The 22,911-nt window shown below is 39.9% G+C and overlaps 2 protein-coding genes across 4 annotated transcripts; one reads left to right on the top strand and one right to left on the bottom strand.

Moving 5' to 3' along the window:
* Positions 1 to 297: 297 nt before the first annotated feature.
* On the bottom strand, positions 298 to 13,615 carry kdm2ba (lysine (K)-specific demethylase 2Ba). 3 transcript variants are annotated; one of them, XM_086110938.1, is made up of 10 exons: positions 13,481 to 13,615; positions 10,013 to 10,237; positions 9,641 to 9,784; positions 8,912 to 8,998; positions 7,616 to 7,900; positions 6,599 to 7,410; positions 4,982 to 5,145; positions 4,710 to 4,871; positions 3,549 to 3,767; positions 298 to 2,507 (listed from the first exon to the last, which is right to left on the bottom strand). In XM_086110938.1, the coding sequence occupies exons 1-10, from the start codon at positions 13,532 to 13,534 to the stop codon at positions 2,326 to 2,328; spliced, it is 2,334 nt and encodes a 777-aa protein (XP_085967064.1). In that variant the 5' UTR covers positions 13,535 to 13,615; the 3' UTR covers positions 298 to 2,325. The 3 variants fall into 3 exon arrangements, with proteins under 3 accessions (XP_085967064.1, XP_085967066.1, XP_085967065.1); XM_086110940.1 differs by having other exon boundaries at positions 7,616 to 7,891; XM_086110939.1 differs by having other exon boundaries at positions 10,013 to 10,234; positions 13,481 to 13,613.
* A 2,850-nt stretch (positions 13,616 to 16,465) lies between these two features.
* Positions 16,466 to 22,106, top strand: LOC147204979 (calcium release-activated calcium channel protein 1-like). The gene is made up of 2 exons (XM_086112242.1): positions 16,466 to 16,856; positions 18,811 to 22,106. Exons 1-2 carry the CDS (start codon positions 16,743 to 16,745, stop codon positions 19,354 to 19,356), a joined length of 660 nt encoding a protein of 219 aa, XP_085968368.1. The 5' UTR covers positions 16,466 to 16,742; the 3' UTR covers positions 19,357 to 22,106.
* The last annotated feature ends 805 nt before the right edge of the window (positions 22,107 to 22,911 follow it).

The raw sequence follows: 22,911 nt of genomic DNA, 5'->3' as shown, positions 1-22,911 counted from the left end.
CAAACGTTCATAAAAAAAAAATCCAGATACATGGAGTACAGCACTGTATATGTTGCTCTATGCGTCTTGCTGTTTTGCAGCTTCTCGCGGACCGTTTGCGGACTTAATATATATATTTTTAACCTGTATATGTTTATTGGACACTACTTCGCGGATTTTCGTTTATCGCGGGTGGTTTTGGTCCCTATTAACCGCGATAAACGAGGGATTACTGTAGTTTCCTCTCAGTACATTGATTCATGACGAAAACGTGTGAGGAAGACAAGTTCTTACGGCAGAGAATAGACAACTTCATGGTACAAATGGAAGTCTTTTAATGCATATTAGCACTGAGCTTTTGAATTTACAAATATAAACATTATCACATTCACCTGAGGCGATAGCAGGTTAATCACAGCACAATACATCCCAAAATACTGTACACACAACATCAACTGCATTGCGCTATTTAAACATGTTATTTACACAGGTAATGTAGATAAATTGATCATTTGAACCGGTGTGCAGAACCAGATATGTAGCTTTCATTGCATCAGTGAAATCAGTGCTAAATGTGTTCAGATAGCTTCCTGCAACTGGCTTGACCATTAAACCAGAGCCACTATTAAGAAGCCTAACAACTTTGTTCAAAAATATTTGCAAATGTCATTTGACCTAGCTCTGTCAGATGGCTATTCCGAAGACCAGTTGTTCAGCACACAAATAAATACAAGCTGTAGTAAAAAATAAATAAATGCTTAAATGTCAGGGAACCCCGTAAACCACAACACTCAAACTGTTACAAAAAGAAAATTGTAACTGAAGCTGAAAATGAGGCAGGAGTGTGACATTTGTTTACTCCATTATTGAAATACATCCGAGATGTCCAGGAACTATAGCATAGCAATACTTGTATGTACAATGAATTATGTTTCACGTGATTTTTAAGTGTCCCCATGTCAAAAAGATTTTTAGGCCCGAGTAAGGAAGAGAATTTGTACAATGTCACTAGGTTGGACTGGCCCACTGGATTGCCTTCCCCCGAAATTTAGCTCCCAAGCAAGAGTGGACAGACTGTAAACTCATGTTTGTATAAAAATACTGCTTTCAAATATTTAAGGAACAAAATCAAAACAACCGAACAGTCAGTTAAAGACTATATATATATATATATACATATATATATATATATATACATATATATATATATATATATATATATATATACACATATATATACAGTATATATATATACATACTTACACACACTGTGTGTGTATGTATATATATATACAGTATATATACATACACACACACACATACATATATATATATATATATATATATATAGTCAGATTCCGCTTACTATATATATATATATATAAAAGAACTATGATCTCAACACAAACACATGCTAGTTTTTTCTGTCTTGCTCTGGTCCTCAGTCTTTTGATTATTTTAATTGTGACATTGTTTAAGACAGGGGTCCCCAACCTTTTTTGCCCCACGGACCGGTTTATGTCAGACAATATTTTCAGGGACCGGCATTTAAGATGTGGCGGATTAATACAACAAAATATGGTATGAGCTGCATGAAAACTGTGGTGTTTTCAAAATATAATAATAAACACAAGGAGCATCTAATCTGGCCGCAACACTGATCGCTATGGTAATGTTTAATGCCTTCAAAATACGATACAACGCAAATTCAAAGTGCATGAAAATGACGACGCACCACAGCCCCAAGCTTGATTTTCTGCAACTAGACGGTCCCATCTCGGGGTAATAAGAGACAATGACACCTCAAGTGTGTGGTTTATGTCCAGTCTACTTCGTAATTTTGTTTTAGTCGCCGTTGCTGCAGAAACCCCCCACCTCACACAGGTAGGATGTCAGAAATAGCAACAGTGCTATTGTGGCGATCTCAGAGTATTCAGCCATAACTTTAATCCAGTTGTCTCGAACGTACTTTTAAGGCCGCCGTCATTTGCGATCTCCAGCAGTTTTTAACTCATTTTGCGACCTCCAACGTTTTGTTTTTAGCGCAATCAGTCACGTGACGGAGAAGCGTGGTTTGACGTGAGTCAAGCGTGACACAGACGGATGTAACGGAGAATCCGGTAATTTTTCAAAATAAAACATCTTTCGTATTCCGAAATAAATAAAACGGAATTAAGGCAAGTTATTTCTGTGCGGCCCAGTACCAAATGCCCTGCGGACCGGTACCGGTCCGCGGACCGGCGGTTGGGGACCCCTGGTTTAAGAGATCTACTGCAGGCCCAGTATAAGAAGAAAAACATCCCAATTAAGTGCAAATTGTCATTTGATCTATTTGATTCTTATGAACTAGCTGGTCTTCTGCAGCAATTTATCTTCCTTCAGTCTAAACGGGACGCTCACAGACATTTCAGCGAGGAACCTCTCGCAGCCCGCCTTGGTCACCTGCTTGCAGAAGCGAAGGTCAATCTGGCAGATGCTCCCGCAACGCTTGAAAAAGTTCAGGGAATGATCGGTGACCCGGTTACAAACTAGTTGGGGAAGAAAGAACACTAATGAGTGAATTTGTATTCGGAGAAGGCAAAACAATCCGACCGATATTTGACTGGTAGATTTGTGCTAATCTAACTGAACTACATGAACTCAAGTACTGTTGCACCTCGCATAAATCCATTTATGCGATTCATTATATTTTTTAGTGGGTATTCATTACTACATGTTCATTTGATTGACTTGTTATTAATCTTTCTGTAGTATGTTCACTTTGCCTGAATCTCCTTTTGTGTTTAATATCGTTTATGCATTCCCTGTGAATTTGGTATGTCAAAGAAAGTCTGCAGAGGACAAACTACATGCTTTCAATGTGAAGGTGCCAACCGAATTCTGAACTAACTTTGAAGAAAAATTTAAAGACACGTCTTTCAACAAGATGTAGCTCAAATGGACAAATCTGGTAATAATGATTAAAAGACCGACAGGCACATTTCAATAACTACAAAATTGCAGTAACCTTAATTTATTCCAGTAGTTCAATTCAAACAGTGAAACTCCTATGTAGTGTATAGATATGATTACTACACACTGGAGAGAAAAATATTTAATGATTTTGTTTTCTCATTTTGATGATTATGTCTTACAGTCAATGATAAGCCCAAATTCCCCATCTCAATACATAATCAAAATTTGATTTATATTATAGAAATGAGGTAGGAATTGGCATTCTGAAAAGTACCTCTATTTGGCAAGTGCACAGTGAATCTGTGTGTGTTTTACGTTTGAATGTAAGGACTGAAATAAATCAATGTTTCTAGAACGTTCAAAATTTCTAAGACCCCTGTGTTTCTTTGAAGCTTCTCTGATTGTGCTCTGGAAACGCATTCTATCATATGGCGGCTGAATCTTCCATAAGAAAATGGCCAGGATCGATCTCCAGGCCTTCCTTTTCTAAACATGGCAACACTGACTACATTGTATGTATGTGAGTGAAACTTAATTTAGTGACTTAAGAGGTGTAATGTAAGTAACTAGTGTAGCTAACAACCCGGATCAACCTCCTTGGCTGCTGTCCTAACCTGACAAGTTGATTTCTGTGAGTGAGTCTCGAGTGGTAGTCCCCGCCGCTGTTAGCAGGTTGACTGACTGGTCGTTGACGTGGTTACAGTAGCTCAGGTCCAGCCGGGAAAGCAGAGGCATCTGGCGAATGATGAGCCGTAGGGATGTGTCAGTGATGTCCAGGCCTGCCAGGCGCAGATCCTCCACATTTCGCAATTTGCAGCGGTTATCCAGTTGACCTGTCCATCAGTGACACGCACATAGACATGTTCAGTCACTCCTACTTACGGTATATGCTAAAGGTATAAAGTTAGCAGGCGTGGAAGTGTGTCACACATGTGAAGGTCAAAGCTAAGTCTCAAGTCTGAACTTTCAAGTTTCAAGCAAGTCCGGAGTTACACTGTGGGGCAGGGGTCGGGAACTCCGGTTCCTCAAGAGCCATATCCTGCCTGTTTTAGTGCACTCCCGACTTCAACACACCCGAATCAATTGATCATGATCGTTTCAGGCATCGGCAGAACTTGCTGATGAGGAACCGGAGTTCCCTACCTCTGCTGTAGAGGGAGAGGGGAATTAAAGGGAAAAAAAAAAGAAGAAAAAAAACATGTCAGGTCAATTTCTAGCTAGTCCATTAAAGTCATTACTTCATGCTCAGTCACACTTTTCATTCCGGGTTACAACAACGAGATTCAAGCACATTTTTATTGCTTTTGATCAGGTGTCTATTGTGATATATGCTGATATTGAATTATATAGCCTAGCCCTATGACAGATTAAATTAGAGGAAAGGCGGACTGGAAAAAGACCAAGAGTTCACCGACTGACTTCAATCGACGATGGCGACCCCATGGAGACACGGACCATGAATGGCGAAATATAATTGACAAGATGATAAATGTACATTTATCTTTATTTTATTGTTATTTTGCTACAGCTGCAGCTGTTGTGAAAGGGCTATCTAAAGTGAGATGTATTGTATTGATATTCTAAACTTCACGTAAACAACGTGATTAGTACTGACTGCGTGAAGATATCCCGTTATCTCCCTGCATAAGTTATTTGGTGAAATGAATGAAATGCTTTGTAGATATTGCTTTTTTATATACTGTATGAAGATACATTTCAATTGCTGTAATTAAACTAGACACTTGGATTGGTCCACTTCGTGAGTTCTAAGTTACCCGGCCTGTTGTCTGTGGGAGGTGACAGGAGATCTCTCATCTGTGCGTCCTTGAGCCCTTCCACCCACTGGACGTCCAGCGTTCGTAGTAGTGGGCAGCTGGAGGTGCAGAGTGCAGATACAGCCACCCACGAACACCCTGATAGCTTTAACACTCGCAGACCTGACAGAAACAGCAACACTTTTAGCGCACTGAGGTAGAGTCAAACTGGGGGAAAAAAAAGGTCCGTATCTTAACAGGCAAAAAGCAACGCCCGGTGATAAGGTAGGTACCTGGCAATCTGTTAATCAGCCAGCTTAATTGTTTCTTGGAAATGTTGGTCCAGCTGAGGTCCAGAGAGAGTGGCTGTCGCCGAATGATTCCACTCAGCATGAGTGGCGTGATGGACGTGCAGCGGTTCAGGTCGATCTTTGTCCAGAGTCTTTTATCGCAGCACCTGGCCATCAGAAACAGACAGTTGGGGTGCTAAGTGGTGTGGATCCTGGCCTCAACATGCATCACAGTTAGTGCATGTGGCAGTCCCCATCAGCACAGGTATTTGCTGACAAATGGCTGAATTTGATGATGAGTGTGTTAAACACCTGGTAAACTGGTTCAACTGGAACAGGTTAAAGGCTAAGCCTGGTTTCTATTGTTCGGCTTGATGTTTCTGGCACAGTGCAACAAAAAGACAGGGTGATTCCGAACCATCAGGACTTCTTGACGAAATGTCTGTGTAATTGGCAGATACATGCATGTGTTTGTGTATCGAGTTGGTTATAGTTCAGCCATGTTTTTAACCAAGCGGTTCAGGTTCGGAGCTGAAAAATGCCGATTTAGTCATTTCGTTTACGTCATATGGACCTAATGATGTCCTGTTGCCAAAAACTTTCTATTGTGTGCTGCTTACGTTTTCAATTGGCAACTGAAAAAGAAAAAAAAGTGAAGTGAATATTTGCCTGATTTTTCAAATTTCCATTTGGGGCTCAGATGAAAAATACTTCATTGACAAATGGACGAACGGGCCAAAGGATTGGGTTTCATTTTACTCATTAATTAGTCATGTTTTCATAACCTGAAAGTTTGGCAAAGAGCATTAGTACAGCTAGGTTAGCTTGGCTGCCATACCACAATCAGTAAAAATATAATATATAATAATGATCCATCAGCCATATTATACGAGGGTGAAAAGTGTTTGAAAGCTTATTGTAATTGGCTTCGTGCTTTCCGTCTGACACAGTGTGCCATTGCTGCGGTCAGAACCGGTTTATGAACGTTTGCCTTGGGCGTGGTCTATTTATTTACAGCAGACTTTATTTAGCTATGCCCTTCCAAACAACCCATTTGTCGACAGTTTTTCTCACACCATTGCACAATGGTTGAAAAAAGGATGCAAATAATGGTGTTGTCGAAGGGCTTAAATGCCCCAAAATGTACTAGTCCACATCGGGTGTTGCATGTGGACATGAAACAGTGGTGAAAGCAACTCTTACATTTTCCCCCACAAGAGGAAAAAGTTTTGTTCCAATAAATACCAAATTCTCATCCAAGACTGGTGGCTCTTTCCTGACGCTTGTTACCAAACGTCTGGGTCGCATGAACACGTCAAATTATACATCAAAATCTAACCCAGTTCTGAGGCTTGTTTTTCAAATTTGTACCTTTGATATCTGAGCAAAATAAATAAATGTGGGGAAATCTGGCATTTTTGGCTTTTTGTGTAAGATTCAAAACTGATATAATGAGTCACTTTCTCATTTTTTAATTGCCAATTCCAAAAAAATGTAAACATTTAAATTGATTTTGAAATCTTAGACGTTTCCAGGTCTGACAGTATCCCTCAGGCATTCTCCAAACATTAGCACCTCCACACATACTTTATTGCATGCTTAGCTGTGTGTTACATTTACCATCTGTTCCAGGTCTTGGACACTCTCATGCAGCTGCAGAGTTCCTGATGCGTGAGGTGGTTGAATATCTTCATCCAGACCTCACGCTGGAGGACGTGCATTTTGCCATCTTTAAGAGGTAGTCTATCGGGAGGTGGGCTTATTGGCGGGGGCCGAATGACGTGGCGCTCCATTTGGACACACTTGGGCGGCGAGCGCGGAGGCACCGGTCGGGTGGTTGGTGTGCTCCTGTTGAAGCCCAGCGGAGTGATCTGACTCGGGTAGAAGTGGCGCAGTTCCCAGGGGGTGCCATTCATCTCCTTGGTCTTAAGGTGGGGCCTCGGCTCGCCAATGTCATTGCTGTTGTGGAACAACCTCTTGGGTTCTTCGTTTTCAGACTCTGGCTCCACCTTAAGAGGCTGGCGGTTCTCATTGGCCAGGCAGTCCTCGGTTTTCTGAATTTCCTGGTTCAGTGCTTTGCTGAGCTCTCTGCTTAGCTCCTTGTTAGGTAAACGCCGTTTGCGCCGAGCTTTGGGTCGAGGGCCTTTTTCCTGGGTCTCGCTCCCGCCTTCGCTGCTTGGGCCGGCTTGCGGAGAGCTGCAGTGGGAGTGGTCGCTGTCCACAACAGGCATTTTGAGGGAAGAATTCAAAAGATCACTCTTATAGTCTCTGTCATCTGCCAGGTCCTCCGCTCCACCCAAACGGCCATTTCGCTCTACAAAACCCCGGAAATGAAGCTCCCTTCCATCGTCATCATCGTCCTCGTACGCATCATCCTCTTCCATCTTAATTTGCTGCAATATTTTCGAAAAACAAGGTTCTTCGGATCTTTCCTACAAGGAAGAAAAAAAAGACAGAATTTACTTTGGCTTAATGTGTGTGAAATTGTTTCTCCACATTAAATCAGTGATTTATTTGTTACTAAATTAGAACATGAACACAAAGAAACATTGAAGCAATACTGGAATGTTTTGTTGCCACTTAGTGGGAAGGCCCAACATTCCCGAAATGGGATGAAGGGGCTCTTTTGACACTAACCTGCTTCCTTCCTCTGAAATCATCTTCCTCCTCCTCATCAAAGAGCTTCCTCTTCTTCCTCAGCTTATCCTCGAGCCGGGGTCGGGGAACGCTACCAGGGGACAACATGGGCGGCGGCCGGTGAAGAGCCTCCTCGGGTCGATGCCTGGGTGTCTCCTCTCTGTCAGGTCTTCTCTTGACTGAAGATGTGTCCCCCTCCTCCTTCATAGACTTCTGTTCCCTCAGCAGAGAGCCAGGGAGGTTGGAGGCGTACTTGAACCCTGGACCCCTTTTTTGCTTTAATACCAAAAGGGGTGAAACATGCGAGACAACTTTATACCTTTAGCCTATTGCTCCTCATACATTAAAGAGCTGTATATATTATTCTAACTATTAAACCATATATAAAGACAGGTGTATTATGGTACTATAAATAAAACTGCAAAAATATAAAAAGCAATGATTGGATAACAATAAGATTCATCGTTCGTGTGTGTGTGTGTTAGAGCTAAGATCGGTCCTAAAAAAAAAATCGAGCCCGACCTGAACCGAGGGTATTTAAGCCCGACCCGACCCGAGCCCGGTCACTGAGCTTGATTTGCAGGCCCGAGCCCGAAGCAAACCTGACATTTCATATTTTATTTGTGAGGACCCGGGAGGAGGAGGGGTGATTTCTGATAACAAATCCTGACTTTTGTAACGAAATCTAAGTTAAACAAGACTGTATAAACATCTTTTATATTTCTGTTTCTGAAGAGGATACATTAACCGACAATTTTCCATCATTGACGGATTTCTTTTAAGAGTGGACGGGGAAAATTTAAGGCCCTCCGTCATTTTGACGGGTTGAAAATTGGACCATAAACCACCGCAGCAGTACGTCCTTAAGAATCTAGTGCGGCACTTTAAGAGAGAGAAGCAGAGAGACAAAGACGAACAATGACGGTTGGATACTCGACAGAGACTGGAAGGAGTTCTTTGAATTGTCATTGCAAGCGTTTAGTACAGTACGTGTTGTGATGAGGCGACTTCTGTTTTTTTGCGAACTACGGTCTCTCGTGGCCAAAACTATTCACGGCCTCGAGAAAAAAAAAAAGTCAGCGAGAGAAGAGCCCGACCCGACCCCGAAGCAATGATTGACATTTAAAGGCCTGACCCGACCCGAAATTCGGCTCGGGCGGCCCAATCTTACCTCGAGTGTGTGTGTGTGTGTGTGTGTGTGTGTGTGTGTGTGTGTGTGTGTGTGTGTGTGTGTGTGTGTGTGTGTGTGCGCGCGTGCAATCTAAAGCCACCTCCTCCCAATATCTTTGTACTCACTTTTCCACTCTTTCCAGCATGGTTGCACTTAGGGCATTCCCAGCAGTTTGGCAGCTCGTCGTTCACCACGCCAGAAGCGTCACTCACCTTAACAGGTCAGCGAGAAATACAGCAACATTAAAACGACAATAGTTTTAATAGTGTCCCAGAGTACAGCTTGCTTTGACACAAGGAAGTGAAAGTGAGTGGGGTGTGGGTCTGTTTAACAGTTAAACCTCAGCCATCATTAATGTGCAGAATTTGACCGTGAAGCTTGTGTAAAAGAGAAGTGGATGTGCGGTCTGAAGTGTTACAACTGGAAAGAACTGCCAGTGATACACAACACCAAAATGGGAGCGCACTGTAAAAAAGTCTGCACTGAATGCATTGCTTGAGCAAGGATACGCTCGCAGCAAACTCTCTTCTATTCTATTAATGACAGTGTGTCTCCTGCGTGACATAATTTTGCTTAAATGTTAGTAAATACTGCGTTGCATCATTTTCACAACCCATTTCAACTTTGTCACATGCTGCAGTGTAGGTCTCACTTTAAGTGTTCAACCATTTGATGATGTTACACTCACAAGACATCATACACAAACATGTTCATGTTCAAGAAGCTTCAGTCAAAACCACTGAGTCACTTCTGTGAGTTTATGATGACCTGTCATTCCTGGCGTAAGACTAAACTCACCACATGACTGATTTGACTGAGTGGGAGTGTATGTTTCACAGGCTGCGTCTCTGTACCTTGAGGCAGTTGGGATGGACAATTTCGTTGCAGATAGAACATTCCATTAACATGAAGTTGAATTTGTCTTCCTCTTCCTCCAGTGTATCCTCCTTCCCAGCCTCCTTACACACCACGCATACAGCTGTGTGGGGCAAAACAGGCTGCGATGGGAAAGACAGAGCAGAAATTATTTGATTTTGAAATGAATACTGTACTTTGTACTTTGTCAATCAGTACTCTGTATGTCTTAAATGTATTATTTACACGTTTCTTTGCCACTTATTAATGAGGGTGAATGCTAACAGTTCCAAATAAAATGGACTTCCACCACTGCCAATGTTATCCATGCCATTTGAAAAAAGAAAAACAAAACAAAACAGGTGACTCACTGCTATGCACTGCCTCATAATGCAAGACTGTTTCATGCGGCCTGGACCACCAAACTTCTTCATGTCCTTGCAAAAGTGACACTCCCCACACTCTGTCCGCATGCACGCCTCGCACTTTCGGCAACGCGTTCTCCTCCGTCTGGCTCCTGATGAGCTACGACTGGATGGTAGTTTAACAGCCGAAGGTGTTGCCATCTTGGGCTTTGGACGATTGGCTGCACGCTGCTGCAAGAGTAATAAACAACAAGGGATATGTATATATATATATATATATAAACACCTCTGGCAAATAGTACATTCGAATTGAAAATTATAAATCTAACCACACAATACTATTTGTTAGCCTTATTCAGTATTTTAACTTGTAAATGAGCTACAGAAGCCTGCTATTATCCTCGAAGCAGGATGTAGTGCATAGAGATTGAATGACTCAGCAAAACAATTAAGACTTAAAAAAAGGCATAGCTGTAACTAAACAGTGACACACACCAGTCAAATATCATTTCCATGTGGATTTCTATCATCTCTTTTAATACCCCTCTGGTTGCTATGGAAAGATGGTAAATCACTGAAGGGGGGGGGGGGGGGGAAGACAAATCACAGGCCATTACACAGACTCCTTTTCCAACTGGAGACGTTACCTAGGCAACACGCTCGCCTTTCTGCTGGCGGATATGATTCTTAAGGACTGCGGGGATGCATGAAAAATGATATTGCAGAGATTTATGTTTTACGCGAGGCATTCAATTGTATACTTGTTATTACTGTAATGATTGTAATTAAAGCTCTTGGAAATGAGTGACATTTAAAAGCCTGGGAAACTATACAACTGCCTTTTACGGATCACTTTCACTCAGCGAAACGTATCAAAGGCCGTTGTGGAAAAATGACACATTAAACTGCTTCAGCAGGTTAGCCATAAAATTGTCTGAAAAAGTGAGCCAGTTTGCCCACACTGGGAAACCAGAGTTTGGCCAAAAGTTGTCTTGTCAAGCGTTGTCTTGTCAAGCTGACTGTCAAAACATTCCAGGTTAAAGACAACCCAAGCATTGTGTTTAGCTGCCACTTTAAAACAAGCGTCATTTGACAGTAACAAAGACGTTATTTAACCCGGATCATTTTTGCTACCCTGATTATCAAGTGAAAACATGTTCCTTCATGTTGAACAGAAACAATTCATATTTGGCCTCAGGAGTATTTTGTATGATGGACCTTTGTGTACATTTGTGCAGAAAGTTAAAATAAGCCCTCCAAAAACACAGCTACTTTTTCCTATGATTACATTTGTATTTACACACTCAAGACAGTAATCGTTCTATTTTACTCTACTCAACTGTATTTATAGAGCACTTTCAAACAGCCATCGCTGCATACAAAGTGCTGTACATGGAGCAATTTAACATATACAATAAACAGTCAAACAAATCGGTAATAAAGACGGTAGAAAGCACCAAACAGTAAAACCAAGAACAAATCTAAGTCATGCTGAGTCGAATGCCAAAGAATACAAGTGAATTTTATACTTATTAATGAGGATAAGGTCGTAGTGGTGGACTGAATCGTTTTAAAATTGCTTATGACGCTTTGATATGCTCCAATGAAATATCAGAATCATCTTGAAATCACATAACACATATGCAACACTGGTTAATAATCACAGGGCAAATATGAGTAGAGGGTCGTGGAGTAATGTTTTTTTTCTCTGCAGTAATATTGTACTGCATAGTAATTGTCACTCATCATTATTGTCGTTGTTGACCTTGTGATCAGGAGCGAACACTTTTCTGTCTATTGTATATACTAAATAAATCAGCCACAATCTCAGTTCAGGTATCAGCTGTCATTACAATAGTTTTGGCAGCAATATTCTTCACATGTACTTAATATCATTTCACACTATGGCAAAATTGTGCACAGGTGAGAAAGTGAAATAATACGGTGTTGTTTAGGAACAGGGATAAATTTCATTCAGCCCGACATTGGGAAACTTACCTGACGATACTTGGAAACAAAAGACTGCATTATTTGTATCTGTGCTTATTACCAGGAGTCAAGCACCCACGCTTAATTGTATTTTGCAACAAAACACGTGACCTATAGTTTTTCTTAGCCCAAACACTTTATGATGTGGCTATGATGTAATGGCATTTGCATTATATCACTCGGTAAATGTCCAATCAGACTGATCTGATATCTGCCCCTATGTTGTGAGCATACAGTTTGCAAATCAGATTCTTCCTCTGATATCTGAAGATACAATAACCAGTTTACCTTACCAAATGCGTATCTGTGGATTTACACATCACAACTTACATTAATACGACATAAAATAACCTTAATTTCCAGGACAACAATCTTTTTGTACGAAAAGCACTTTCACGTCGACGTTCTTCTACCACTTGCATGAGTAGATATTAGTTTAGAAATAGGTTGTAGTTATTCAAGAGTGAATATTTCAAATACAAGAGTGATATGTAGGCTATGTTTATTTATATCTAATCACAGCAACGTGTAGTATGGAATACGGAAATAAGCATTTCATCCCACGCCTTTAGGGATGTTGTGCATTATGTAAACCACAAAAACTCGTTTTGATCAGTTGTTAACACACTTAACCTGCTTTATGTTTGAGGAGAGAAGCCAATGAATGCCATGGACACACACTTTTGCCAACGTTTCAAAACAGGTTTGACCTCTCACTAGAGCACACTTGCAGTGGGAACACCTCAGCAGCCAGGTGCCATCCAGTCGAAAAGGAGCTGCAGCGTTGCAACTTGTTCGGATAGCCATGGGGGTCACTCGGTTCTATTTGGACCAGTGTTCTCCGTGCAACAGAAGGAGACACGCTTCATTGTTCCCTCTCCCCATCCCCCTTCCTTGGCCCCTGCTTTGAGAACATTTGGCCGGGAGCCTTCTTAAAGACAGTGCAACTTAAGGAAGTGGGTGAACTGCACAGTTTTGCAGGAGCAAAACGCGCCTAGCAAATCGTTTGGAAAGCCAGTGAATAGTAGCAGCAAGCTATTGTGGTCCCAGTGACATGGGTCGAAATGTCACAACCGTGTGAAACTTATGCGGTTGCTTTCAGAGGTGGACAGTACAAAATGGGTCAGTTGTGGCAGCAGATAGACGGTGACCAAAGAGAACATTGTGTTTTGACGCTCGGAGTTTTTGCTTGATCAAGTGTACGGGTTCGTTGAACTAAAAATCCAAGTAAATGTCAGAGATTGCGCGTACAAATACATCTCATCCCTAAATAAGGGTTCCGAGCACATATTTGTCCTTTCGATTTGCCAGGACAGCGCAGTAAAGCTCATGGATACAACAGTGTGCTCAGGTAATGGGGGGGGGGGGGGGGGTTTAAACACAGCTCTCGTAACAATACTATTTCAATCCCATGCTTAAATTTACATTCTCATCACATATCAATATGTGCTAAGGTTGGACTTAGGTTAAGTCATCAGCTCTGACCTGTTCGGAGTCTGAATCATATTCCTCATCGTCTCCACTCAATGACAAGGCCATGGCTCCGCGTTCATCGTTGGTGAAAAGCAGAAAAATCTAACATGGCTGAACAAGACTCGAGAGAACACAGCACACTCCCGCTGCCCCTCCTCCTTCCTATCACACCGAATAGCAGCCAGCTGGCAGAGTGTACTAGGTTGAGTTCAATGCATATACAAAAAGTAGGAAATAGGATAATTCCCTCCCGCTTAAGGAAAGCCAACAAAATATACAAAAAAAAAAAGAGTTGTTAAATATGCGCCACTCTTTTGTTCATGTATTTATAAACCTAACTATCTTTATAGCAATCTGAAAGTACCTCGCATCCACAGTACCGGATTGGCTACTGTCGTTACCGAGGACCATGTATGTCGCATTTAAAAGGTTAAAAAAAAAACGGAAATGAAGATAAGTCATTAACAAAAGATTGTACATCATAAAGACGCGTCAGTTTTTGTTTTTGATGTTCAGTTTCGGTGAGGTCATTTATTTACCTGCAGCACTTGATGTACCAGTAGAATTAGTCACAGATCATCAGAGATAATAACTATGTGAACCTTACGTTTGAGTGTTTTAGATAAAGAAATTAACATTTAAATCATTGTACGATAAGCTGCAAATCCTCACAAGTAACATTGTTTTCTTTCCTCCAACACACCAAGTATTTGAACCACTTCAGATCCACCATTTAATCCGCTGAGACAGAAATTATTGACATACGCAATGTAATGTCATGCTGTGTTATGCAATGAGTTGAACAACATACTTAGCTACTTGTATATTCTGTATATATTTATTTGTGTATTGAGATATTTAGCTAGGTGGATGAGCCGTTTAGTGGTGGTGTCTTGGGCCTTGCCACATCCAGGGTCAGGTTAGTTTTTTGGTTTGGTTTTTTTTTTTATTGGTGAATTTATTTACATACAAGTTGTTGTTAAGCATTATATCTGTCGGTGTAAGACAAAGTTGAAACCTTATCTCTGTTGAATATTTTATCTGAGATCAAAGAACAGTGCTTCTTTTGGTGAAACTTGCTGTGCCAGTTGAGTTGATACAACCCTTTATTATTTTGCGCTTTCACCACCGCTGCAGTGAAAGATAGAAATATCCATTTATCTGTGTTGAATATCAGAATACCATAGTAATTTGACTCTTGTATTTGTTATAAATCCATCCATTTCCTATACTTGTGTGAAGCCTATCCCCACTGACTTTGGGTGTGAGGTGGGCTATACCCTGGATTAATCCGGAGTCAGTCACCAGGCACAAGAGAACCATTCACTCTCTCCTATGGATAATTTAGAGTTTTCAATGAAGCTAACATGGATGTTTTTACTGGAAATTCCCAAAATCTTTTGGAATGACGAATGAAGATGGAGGACCCACAAAACCTGCAAGCTCCATACGGGCGGGCCTGAGTTTAAATTTGAACCAAGACTCTTTCAACAGTGAGGGAGACATACTAACCACTATGCTGTTTTATTACAAATTTTCAGAATCAAGTCAAGTCAAGTACAACTTTATTGTCAAATGCGCTGTATGTGCAACATACAGCACAAAATGTGCACACGTCTGCTACAAACTAAGTTTGAAAGCAACAAGAAGCTGCAGCGTCCATTCACGAAAAAGAGATTAGCTCTCATCCCCTGTCCCATGTAAATTTGTAAAGAATATAACTTGATTGCTGATATTTGGGAACTAAGTAAAAAGTCTTTCAAAATGACAACTTGCATTTATTTCTGTAGGAGAATAGGTATCTTCATCATAATTTTTACAAGAAAACAGAGAAAGGGGAACTCGGAAGGGGAATTGTGTGATTGTGAAATTTTTGCATTTGTTCCTTTTCCAGTTTACATTATCCAAACCTTTTTAATTTACTGTGGACATTATGTATTCACATTTCATTGTATGCACCTCCAAAATAAAATGAGATGCGACAAGAGCTGTATTAAAATTGTGCATGAAGAAAGATATTATTAATTGCTACCATTAGAGATATATTTTAACAATGTGTTTATTTTTGTATTTTTGTAGTTTGCAGAAGTGTACTGTACACATAATTTCTGATATTCTGGCCCCTAATTAGCGAAAAGAAAAATAATAGAACTGATCAGTCAGGGCCAAAAAGGCCTTCTCTGCTGGCCTCAACCTAATCTAAAGCAGTGCCATACACTTCCAACTGAATTTGAAAATAATGATTTGTTCCAAAAAATTGAATTAATTTATTCTCAACAATCTATCCTCTTAATCTTGTGACCTTTCTTTTGGCTTCACCTTCACTGCTCAGTGCTTCCATACACGTGGTCATTTATTTATTTATTTGTTTACGATCAGATTTCACCCTGCCATGTGCTGTGCAATGTGCTGCCATGTCAAGCACTCATCTGCCAGCGGCCTTCAGAATTTGTTGTGTTGGCCGGTGTGACAAAGATAACAATGTAACTGTTTCTTTCACCAATCATTAATCCTCGTAATGGCAGCATGCTTGGACATTTTTCTGTCCTGTGATTGATTGGTCTGAGTACAAATTACAGCCAACAAAAGCAAAAGACGTCTGTAGCCATTTGTCCACACTTATAACACATTAGCATGATGCCGTTTATTTTATTTCGTTTGTTTTGAGTTTCAGTCATGTTATTAGACGACATGAAAACTGCTCCAGATTGCGAATGGTGGTTACTTTTATTGCGACATGATAGTGTGCTATGAAGAAGTGGGTTCAATCGGCTGAACGCCCAGGTATCAAGGAACATGGTACACCACTGCATAATTCAACCGCAATATTAAACACACAGTAAATGTTTTTACATTGATTCCACTCTCACAGTGCCAATGAAAATTAACAGCGATATCTTTTTGCAAATGTAAAGTTTTGATTCAACTCTTGTGCGGGATCCGTCAAGCGCCTTTTACTTTTCCAAGCAGCTTAGGCACAAATGGGTACCCGTTACCCTTCCCGGACGCTAGGGGCCATTCTTGTCCAGCTCAGCTCAGCACTGCATTGAATTGTGGGTACAGTAGCTCATATTTCTGACAGTCAGCTGTTGCAGGAAAGTTTTGTCATGGTCGGACAGCTCTCTTTTTCCTCTCTGTGTTCCTCTTCTTGCATTCTCTTCAGCGACCACTCGCTTTCCTTCCGCCTTTTCCGTCACTGCAGTGTTTAACACACAAGACAGACAGCTGCTCAACTCCAATTCTACGCCAGACGAAAACTTCGGAACTTTACGGAATGAGTTTGAACGAACATTCCTTGCAGGCTCTGTCATGGAGAAAATTGTACTTGAGCCGGGCCAAGTTGAAAGCCACCAGCCGCACTTCAGCTCTTTTGTCGGGATTCGCGATGGTAAGTTATTTTAGCGTCTCTGCTTCCTGGAAAACGAACATGTTTCCACTGCACACGAGTGTTTTCAAGGTCTTGTTGCTGTGCAGTGCTGCTCCCTGCCTAAACACTCCCGCAATGACCTCATTAGTCTTAGTTTGATTGTAATTAGTAGGAAACAGTTTGAAACACACAAAAAAGTCGCGCGATCCGAAATTGCCAAGTGACTTGGTTTCACAAACATCACCAAGTAAATGGGTCATAAACGGATGTTCCGGTGGTGTAAACATGGCCTACCTGCGTACCCTTGGTTTTGTTTTAATGTAGAAGTACTGTATAATAAGTAGAGGGAAGTGACTGTGAATACTTTTCTGAATTATACATTCACTGAAGATACTGTACTGCATATTGAGTAGCAAGGTGACGATCAAGTAAGCCCCAAATATGCGCATTACTGCAGTTGAGTTCACGTTTAGAAATGTCCTCTCATACTGTATGAATACACTTGTGCCCTTGTACTGTTTAAATTCCAGGTGTTTGTGATCGGTAAAAAACAGACCCACGCAAGATAATTCATTATGCAAAGAACGCATTAGATTCGCAGAATAGAATAAGGAAGGCTTGAAACAGATTTGTAGCCCAAGTCATTTTGTTTGTTTGTTGTATTTCCTGTACTGCAGTGCACGGAGTTAGTTATTTCGAGCTTTATGTGATGTATTATTTTAGGGTTGTTAGACTCTCCATTTCACTGTAGACTTTGCAGCACTTTAACATTTTTTATTTTAGTCTCCTGTAATTCATTATCAAAATAATTATTTCACCAAAGGAACCAAAAACCACCCTACCTTTCAGTCCTCAACATACCAGTCTGGAAAGGGGTACAAAGGGGTTGTTTTGAAAAATAAGATTGCTCACTCTCTACTTTGGAAGCTCTCTGTGGGCCATTGGCTTGACTCAACTCACCTCAACTGTATTTATAGAGCATACAAAGTGCTGTACATGGAGCAACTAACATATGACGACAAAATTATCAGGAAAAGCCTACTTGAACAACAACATGATTTTGAATGTGGAGCTGATAGAGCTGGTAGGGCTGGACGGTTAAGGAAAGAATAATCATAATTGTTTTGATTGAGATTTAAATTACGCTTATTGAAACATTTTTAATTATTTTAAAAACAGCATTTTCTTAAGTACTGAAACTCAACTACTCAAACCATCATCATAGCCTCATGCGGGTTCATCCCTGAATGTTGAACACTTTATTCTTGAGCTCTCAATTCTTTTTGTCAAGTACAAAATGATCTTGTACATTTGTGAAGTTCAAGCCTCTTTCATTTTCATTCTGTGACATCCACATCTTTGATGCCTTGCATTTTTGCACACATTGAAGCCTTCAATAAACATGACCTTTATCTCTTTATCATATTTATTTTATTTTATGTTACTTTCACAAGTCTTGGGACTTACTGGGGCTAACCTGAGATCACAGGGATTGTATTTCATTCAATGTTAAATAAAAATGTGTGTTGGTAAAGTATGGCAAAAAAGTCTTTGGATCTTGGTATCCTTGAAATTTGAGGAAAGGAAAATTCCAATTGGCTGATTCCATTCAGTAAAGTGAGGACAAAAATGTACTTTAGTTGTTTTGTGCAATATGATTCATGCAGTTATTCAAGGTACACTAATGTATATTGTACCTAATTCCAATTATATTTTCAAACAAACAAATAAATGACTAAAAGTATGTAGGTCACTTGGACCTCGTCATTTTGGCAAGTGGCTCGCATGCTGAAAAAGTGTGGGTGCCCCTGATGTCCATTTATCATTTACCATATAGGTCATGTATTGCAATTTAAGGTATACACAACTGAAAAAAAAACCCCACTGCCAAGTATTATGGGTTAATTAATTATTTAAACATCACTATTGTTCCTTAATGCAATTCTAATTCTTTATTTATTTATTTTTTTACCAGGTTGCCATGGTGGAGGTACAGCTGGAAAGGGACCATACTTATCCTCCAGGGTTGCTGATCGCCTTCAGTGCCTGCACTACAGTACTAGTCGCGGTGCACCTCTTTGCACTCATGATTAGCACCTGTATCCTCCCAAATCTTGAGGCAGTCAGCAATGTTCACAACCTCAACTCAGTGAATGAGTCTCCCCATGAGCGTATGCACCGTCACATTGAACTGGCCTGGGCTTTTTCCACTGTCATTGGTACCCTTCTCTTCCTCACAGAGGTGATGCTGCTCTGCTGGGTGAAATTTTTACCTCTGAAAAGCAACACGGAAAAAAACGGCACCATAAGTGCTGGCCAAGCGGCAGCCATCGCTTCCACTTGCATCATGGTACCTTTTGGCCTGGTTTTTATTGTGTTCGCCGTTCACTTTTACCGCACACTGGTCAGTCACAAAACTGACCGGCAGATCCGAGAGCTGGAGCAAGTTATTCGGCTGCAGAACCAATTGGATCACAGGACGGAAAATGATGACCTGAAGACTGTTGACCATTTCGCTTGATTAATTTGCTTGCTTGCAGTAGCATGGGACATTCAGCAGTGCTTTTTGTTGTGAAGTTAATTTTTGTGGACAATGCTTAAATAGTCATTTTCCTCTTCCAAGCACGGAAGGGTTCTTGATTTCCTGTTTACATTATTTTTGCATATTATTTTAATTCGAAAAACACGAGACATGCTGCATTAGTTCTGAAGCTTTGATAAGAACCGCCATATAAAATTGAACATGCCAAACTCACATGGAGGAATTCATGTGGTCATTACCATTAACATAATACCATTTTTGATATGGAGGAAATATTCTCAGTTTTGCATTATCAAAAATTAACAGTAAGAATTTGTTGTTGGGCTGCCTATTATCGACAGAACATTTCTGACAGAGCAAAAACTGTTTAAAGCAAATCTCCGTATTCACATTGTTACACATACAAAATTGCGGATGCACACATGCCACCTATTCACAAAGTTTAATGGAGATCGGTGGCCTAGTTTCTGTGGAATCCTGCTCACACATAAACCAACAGAGAAGAAAATACTTCTCATGATGATGCATGTTTTAGTTGAACTCAAATGTTAGATTATTTAGTGTTGATAATCAGGATGACATTTCTGTTGATGATGGATCAGTATGTCGTTTTTTTATCTCATGGTGTGTGGAGTTGGTTTTATTTTTGGATTCAGATCGAGGTACTCAATTGTCAATACAGATGAGTGTTAATTTTAATTTTATTACAAGCTTCATTTTAAAATGTATTTTTAACCTGTAGGAAGTTGGTAATACGTGGGTGGATCTCCATAATGTGATCATGATCATCATCTAAATAATTGGTTTTGCATGCAATTTGCCAGTCAGAATTTGCACCGCATCAAAACACATTGAATGGCGAAATTGAGACTCACAGACAACTGAACTGCCGAGACGGTCCCAAAAAGCTTCGCTGGGCTAGGCGCGTACATGTTATCGTGGTGCAAGGTGCTCAAATGACGTTAGGCCGTCGGAGGTCAAGGCAAGCTCAGTGCTATGGTACATACGCCACACTGGCGAGTTAACAGCGATCTTTGGCTTGCTACGTAGATGGAAAACAGGACCGAAATCGGAGCTGTGTTACGTTACGGCATATGTCAGCTGTAAGGATTGGTCGATAATATTAAAAGTGTGAATGTAATATAAGATACATGTATTTATATCACAAGGGTTAACAGAGAACTTGGAGAGTTTTTATTCAGACCTTTGGGGTCTGCATAATAAATGTTCTAAAAATTATATTACAGTTAGTGTTTTCATCTTTTCTTTAAATATATACAGTTTTGCAAAAAAATGCAATCCATTCAGTAATGATAAGTTTAAACCGGCATTTTAATTAGTTAAATATATGTAATTATAATTTATATACATTATATATGGGATTTACCTGCCCAAAAAAAGATCAAAAGATCCTCAAAATTTGAAAGTTGCTCATCAAATAAAGTAATTTGATTTTCATACCCCGCAGCGAGTTATTTCGAGCTTTATGTGATGCATTGTATTAGGGGTTTTAGACTCTCCATTTCTATGATCACAGAAGACTTTTTTTGTATACTTAATTCAAATGATTATTTCACTAAAGAAAACAAAAACGACCCTACCTGTGACTTCTCAACATAAATTAGTACACCCCAACAGTTGTTGAGTTTCCTTTCAGAATCAATATACTGTATTCTATGGCAAATATGAGATTGTCAATGTGGATTCAAAAATGGATTTTCCTCTGAGCTTTAATTTATTGTTACAATATTTAAAAAATGAAAAGATATATTTTTGATAAAAGAAAATTAAAACAACGTACGTTGTATTATGCACCACTTCAGTTCTCACCATGAAGATTTACAAAGCCCATTTACATGGTTGAACAAAATCACAAACATTAAACCAAAAAAAAAAAGTATGACTGTCATAGTGAACCCAATCATTAAAATAACTTTTGTTCTTGTATTTAATGAATAATAGATTAAAAGCAGACCTTCCATGGGGCATATATTACTCTATGTTGAGCACTGTAAATGAGCAACATTTTAGCCGCAAGAAACATACTAAGTGGTTAACAGATATTATGAAATGGAACTCCTTCAGCCACAGCTCTGCAGCTATATTCATATGGTAGCATTGAGAAAACTCTTCGCAGCATTTCTTTCAAAAATATAATTAAATAAACATGCTATTCATTTTTCCAGATTGTCAAAGTTATGCATGTTTTTTGGAAATGTCCGGAAAATGTATCTTAGTTGATAGTTTATATACTTCAGCATGCTTGCGTGTTGCAAATGTTGATAGTTTACATACTTTAGCATGTTCACATGTTGCAAATTTTATTTCATGTGGTATGTACATTGTTGTCCTGTGGTGGCACATGTTGAATTATGTTAATGTGTTTTTCTTATATTCTTTTGTTTGGGCACCAAGCCTCTGGTTATGCTGAAATGAGTCATGTAGTACATGCATGCTGGTATGCAAATATAAATATAACTTACTCTGGGTCATGTCACGTGACAATCTTGGGCAAAGAGCCTCTCAGCCCACCTCTTGTGACTTGTTTAGAACAGATAATTGCTCTGTTCCATAGGTTGACTTTTGTGGTTTATTTATTCAACTGATTGTATTGTGGTTTATACAGAGGTTCCATGAATGTATACTATGTAGTGCAGCAAATCTGGTGAGCTTTACCAAGGTGATGTTTGTTGCCAATTTCAAAATAAAACGCATTTTGTGTTACTTAACCGCTTTTTACCTCCGTCTTTGTACTACCAGTAATTCCTTATATGGTGTTAAAATTCAAAGACAGGAGTGTGTCCACAAAATCATGTTATGCACTGTCTAAACATTAATGATAATCTTGCAGATTAACATGATGACCTTTTGGAAGGGGCAAGATCACACTGCTTTATGACTCGATATGAAAGTTTCATACTGTGGTAACACCATTCATTAGTGTCATGCAAAGATACCTTTTTGGGACAATGGCATTAAAATAATGTAGTGAAAATGCTCAAGTTTTGTCAGCTTTGTAGTGTTTTACAGGTGGGAATACTTGGAAGAACTTCGATTTAGTGGGCTGTCATACAAAAACAACCTTGATGTCTTCTTGCTGGGTGACGTGTGGTGTGTTGTGAACTTCAGATTCTTCCTGGCTTGTGTTTTGAGAAAAGACATGTACATCCCTTAACTGGCTGCACTATCCTGTCAGTATATATTATGAAACAACTTAGAGATAAACAGAAAAAAAACCTTTCTGAAGACACTTGGCAGAGCTAAATTCAATCTATTGTTCACCATCCTTAAGTTTTCATTGCAGAAGACAATATTATTTTCTTTTTTTGAGCAGAGGGGGGCATCACATAAACATTAGCATCTGTTAATGGGCTCATGCACCGACTATCACTGTTAAAACTACTGGATCAAAAATAACCCAATTTGGGTAAAAAAATGGACAGAAATCAGCCAACTCGAATTAACCAATGTAGCAGGTTGGTCCGTTTTTGACCCAAATTATTGTTGTTAGTTTTTTGACATAGCAGTTTTAAG

The sequence above is a fragment of the Hippocampus guttulatus genome, chromosome 5 (assembly GCF_054856545.1).
Source record: "Hippocampus guttulatus isolate MCC_2025c chromosome 5, RoL_Hgut_1.0, whole genome shotgun sequence".
Classification (NCBI taxonomy): domain Eukaryota; kingdom Metazoa; phylum Chordata; class Actinopteri; order Syngnathiformes; family Syngnathidae; genus Hippocampus; species Hippocampus guttulatus.
Note: the sequence above shows the minus strand (reverse complement) of the source record. Positions and strands in the feature narration are given on the sequence as shown.

Coding starts and splice junctions, on each gene's coding strand:
- kdm2ba (XM_086110938.1), bottom strand. CDS start 13,534: ATGGCCTTGTCATTGAGTGGAGACGATGAGGAATATGATTCAGACTCC. Junction 9,785..10,012: donor TTATGAGGCAGTGCATAGCA/GTGAGTCACCTG, acceptor TTCCCATCGCAG/CCTGTTTTGCCCCACACAGC. Junction 7,901..8,911: donor ATGCTGGAAAGAGTGGAAAA/GTGAGTACAAAG, acceptor TCACCCCTTTTG/GTATTAAAGCAAAAAAGGGG.
- LOC147204979 (XM_086112242.1), top strand. CDS start 16,743: ATGAGTTTGAACGAACATTCCTTGCAGGCTCTGTCATGGAGAAAATTG. Junction 16,857..18,810: donor TTTTGTCGGGATTCGCGATG/GTAAGTTATTTT, acceptor TTTTTTTACCAG/GTTGCCATGGTGGAGGTACA.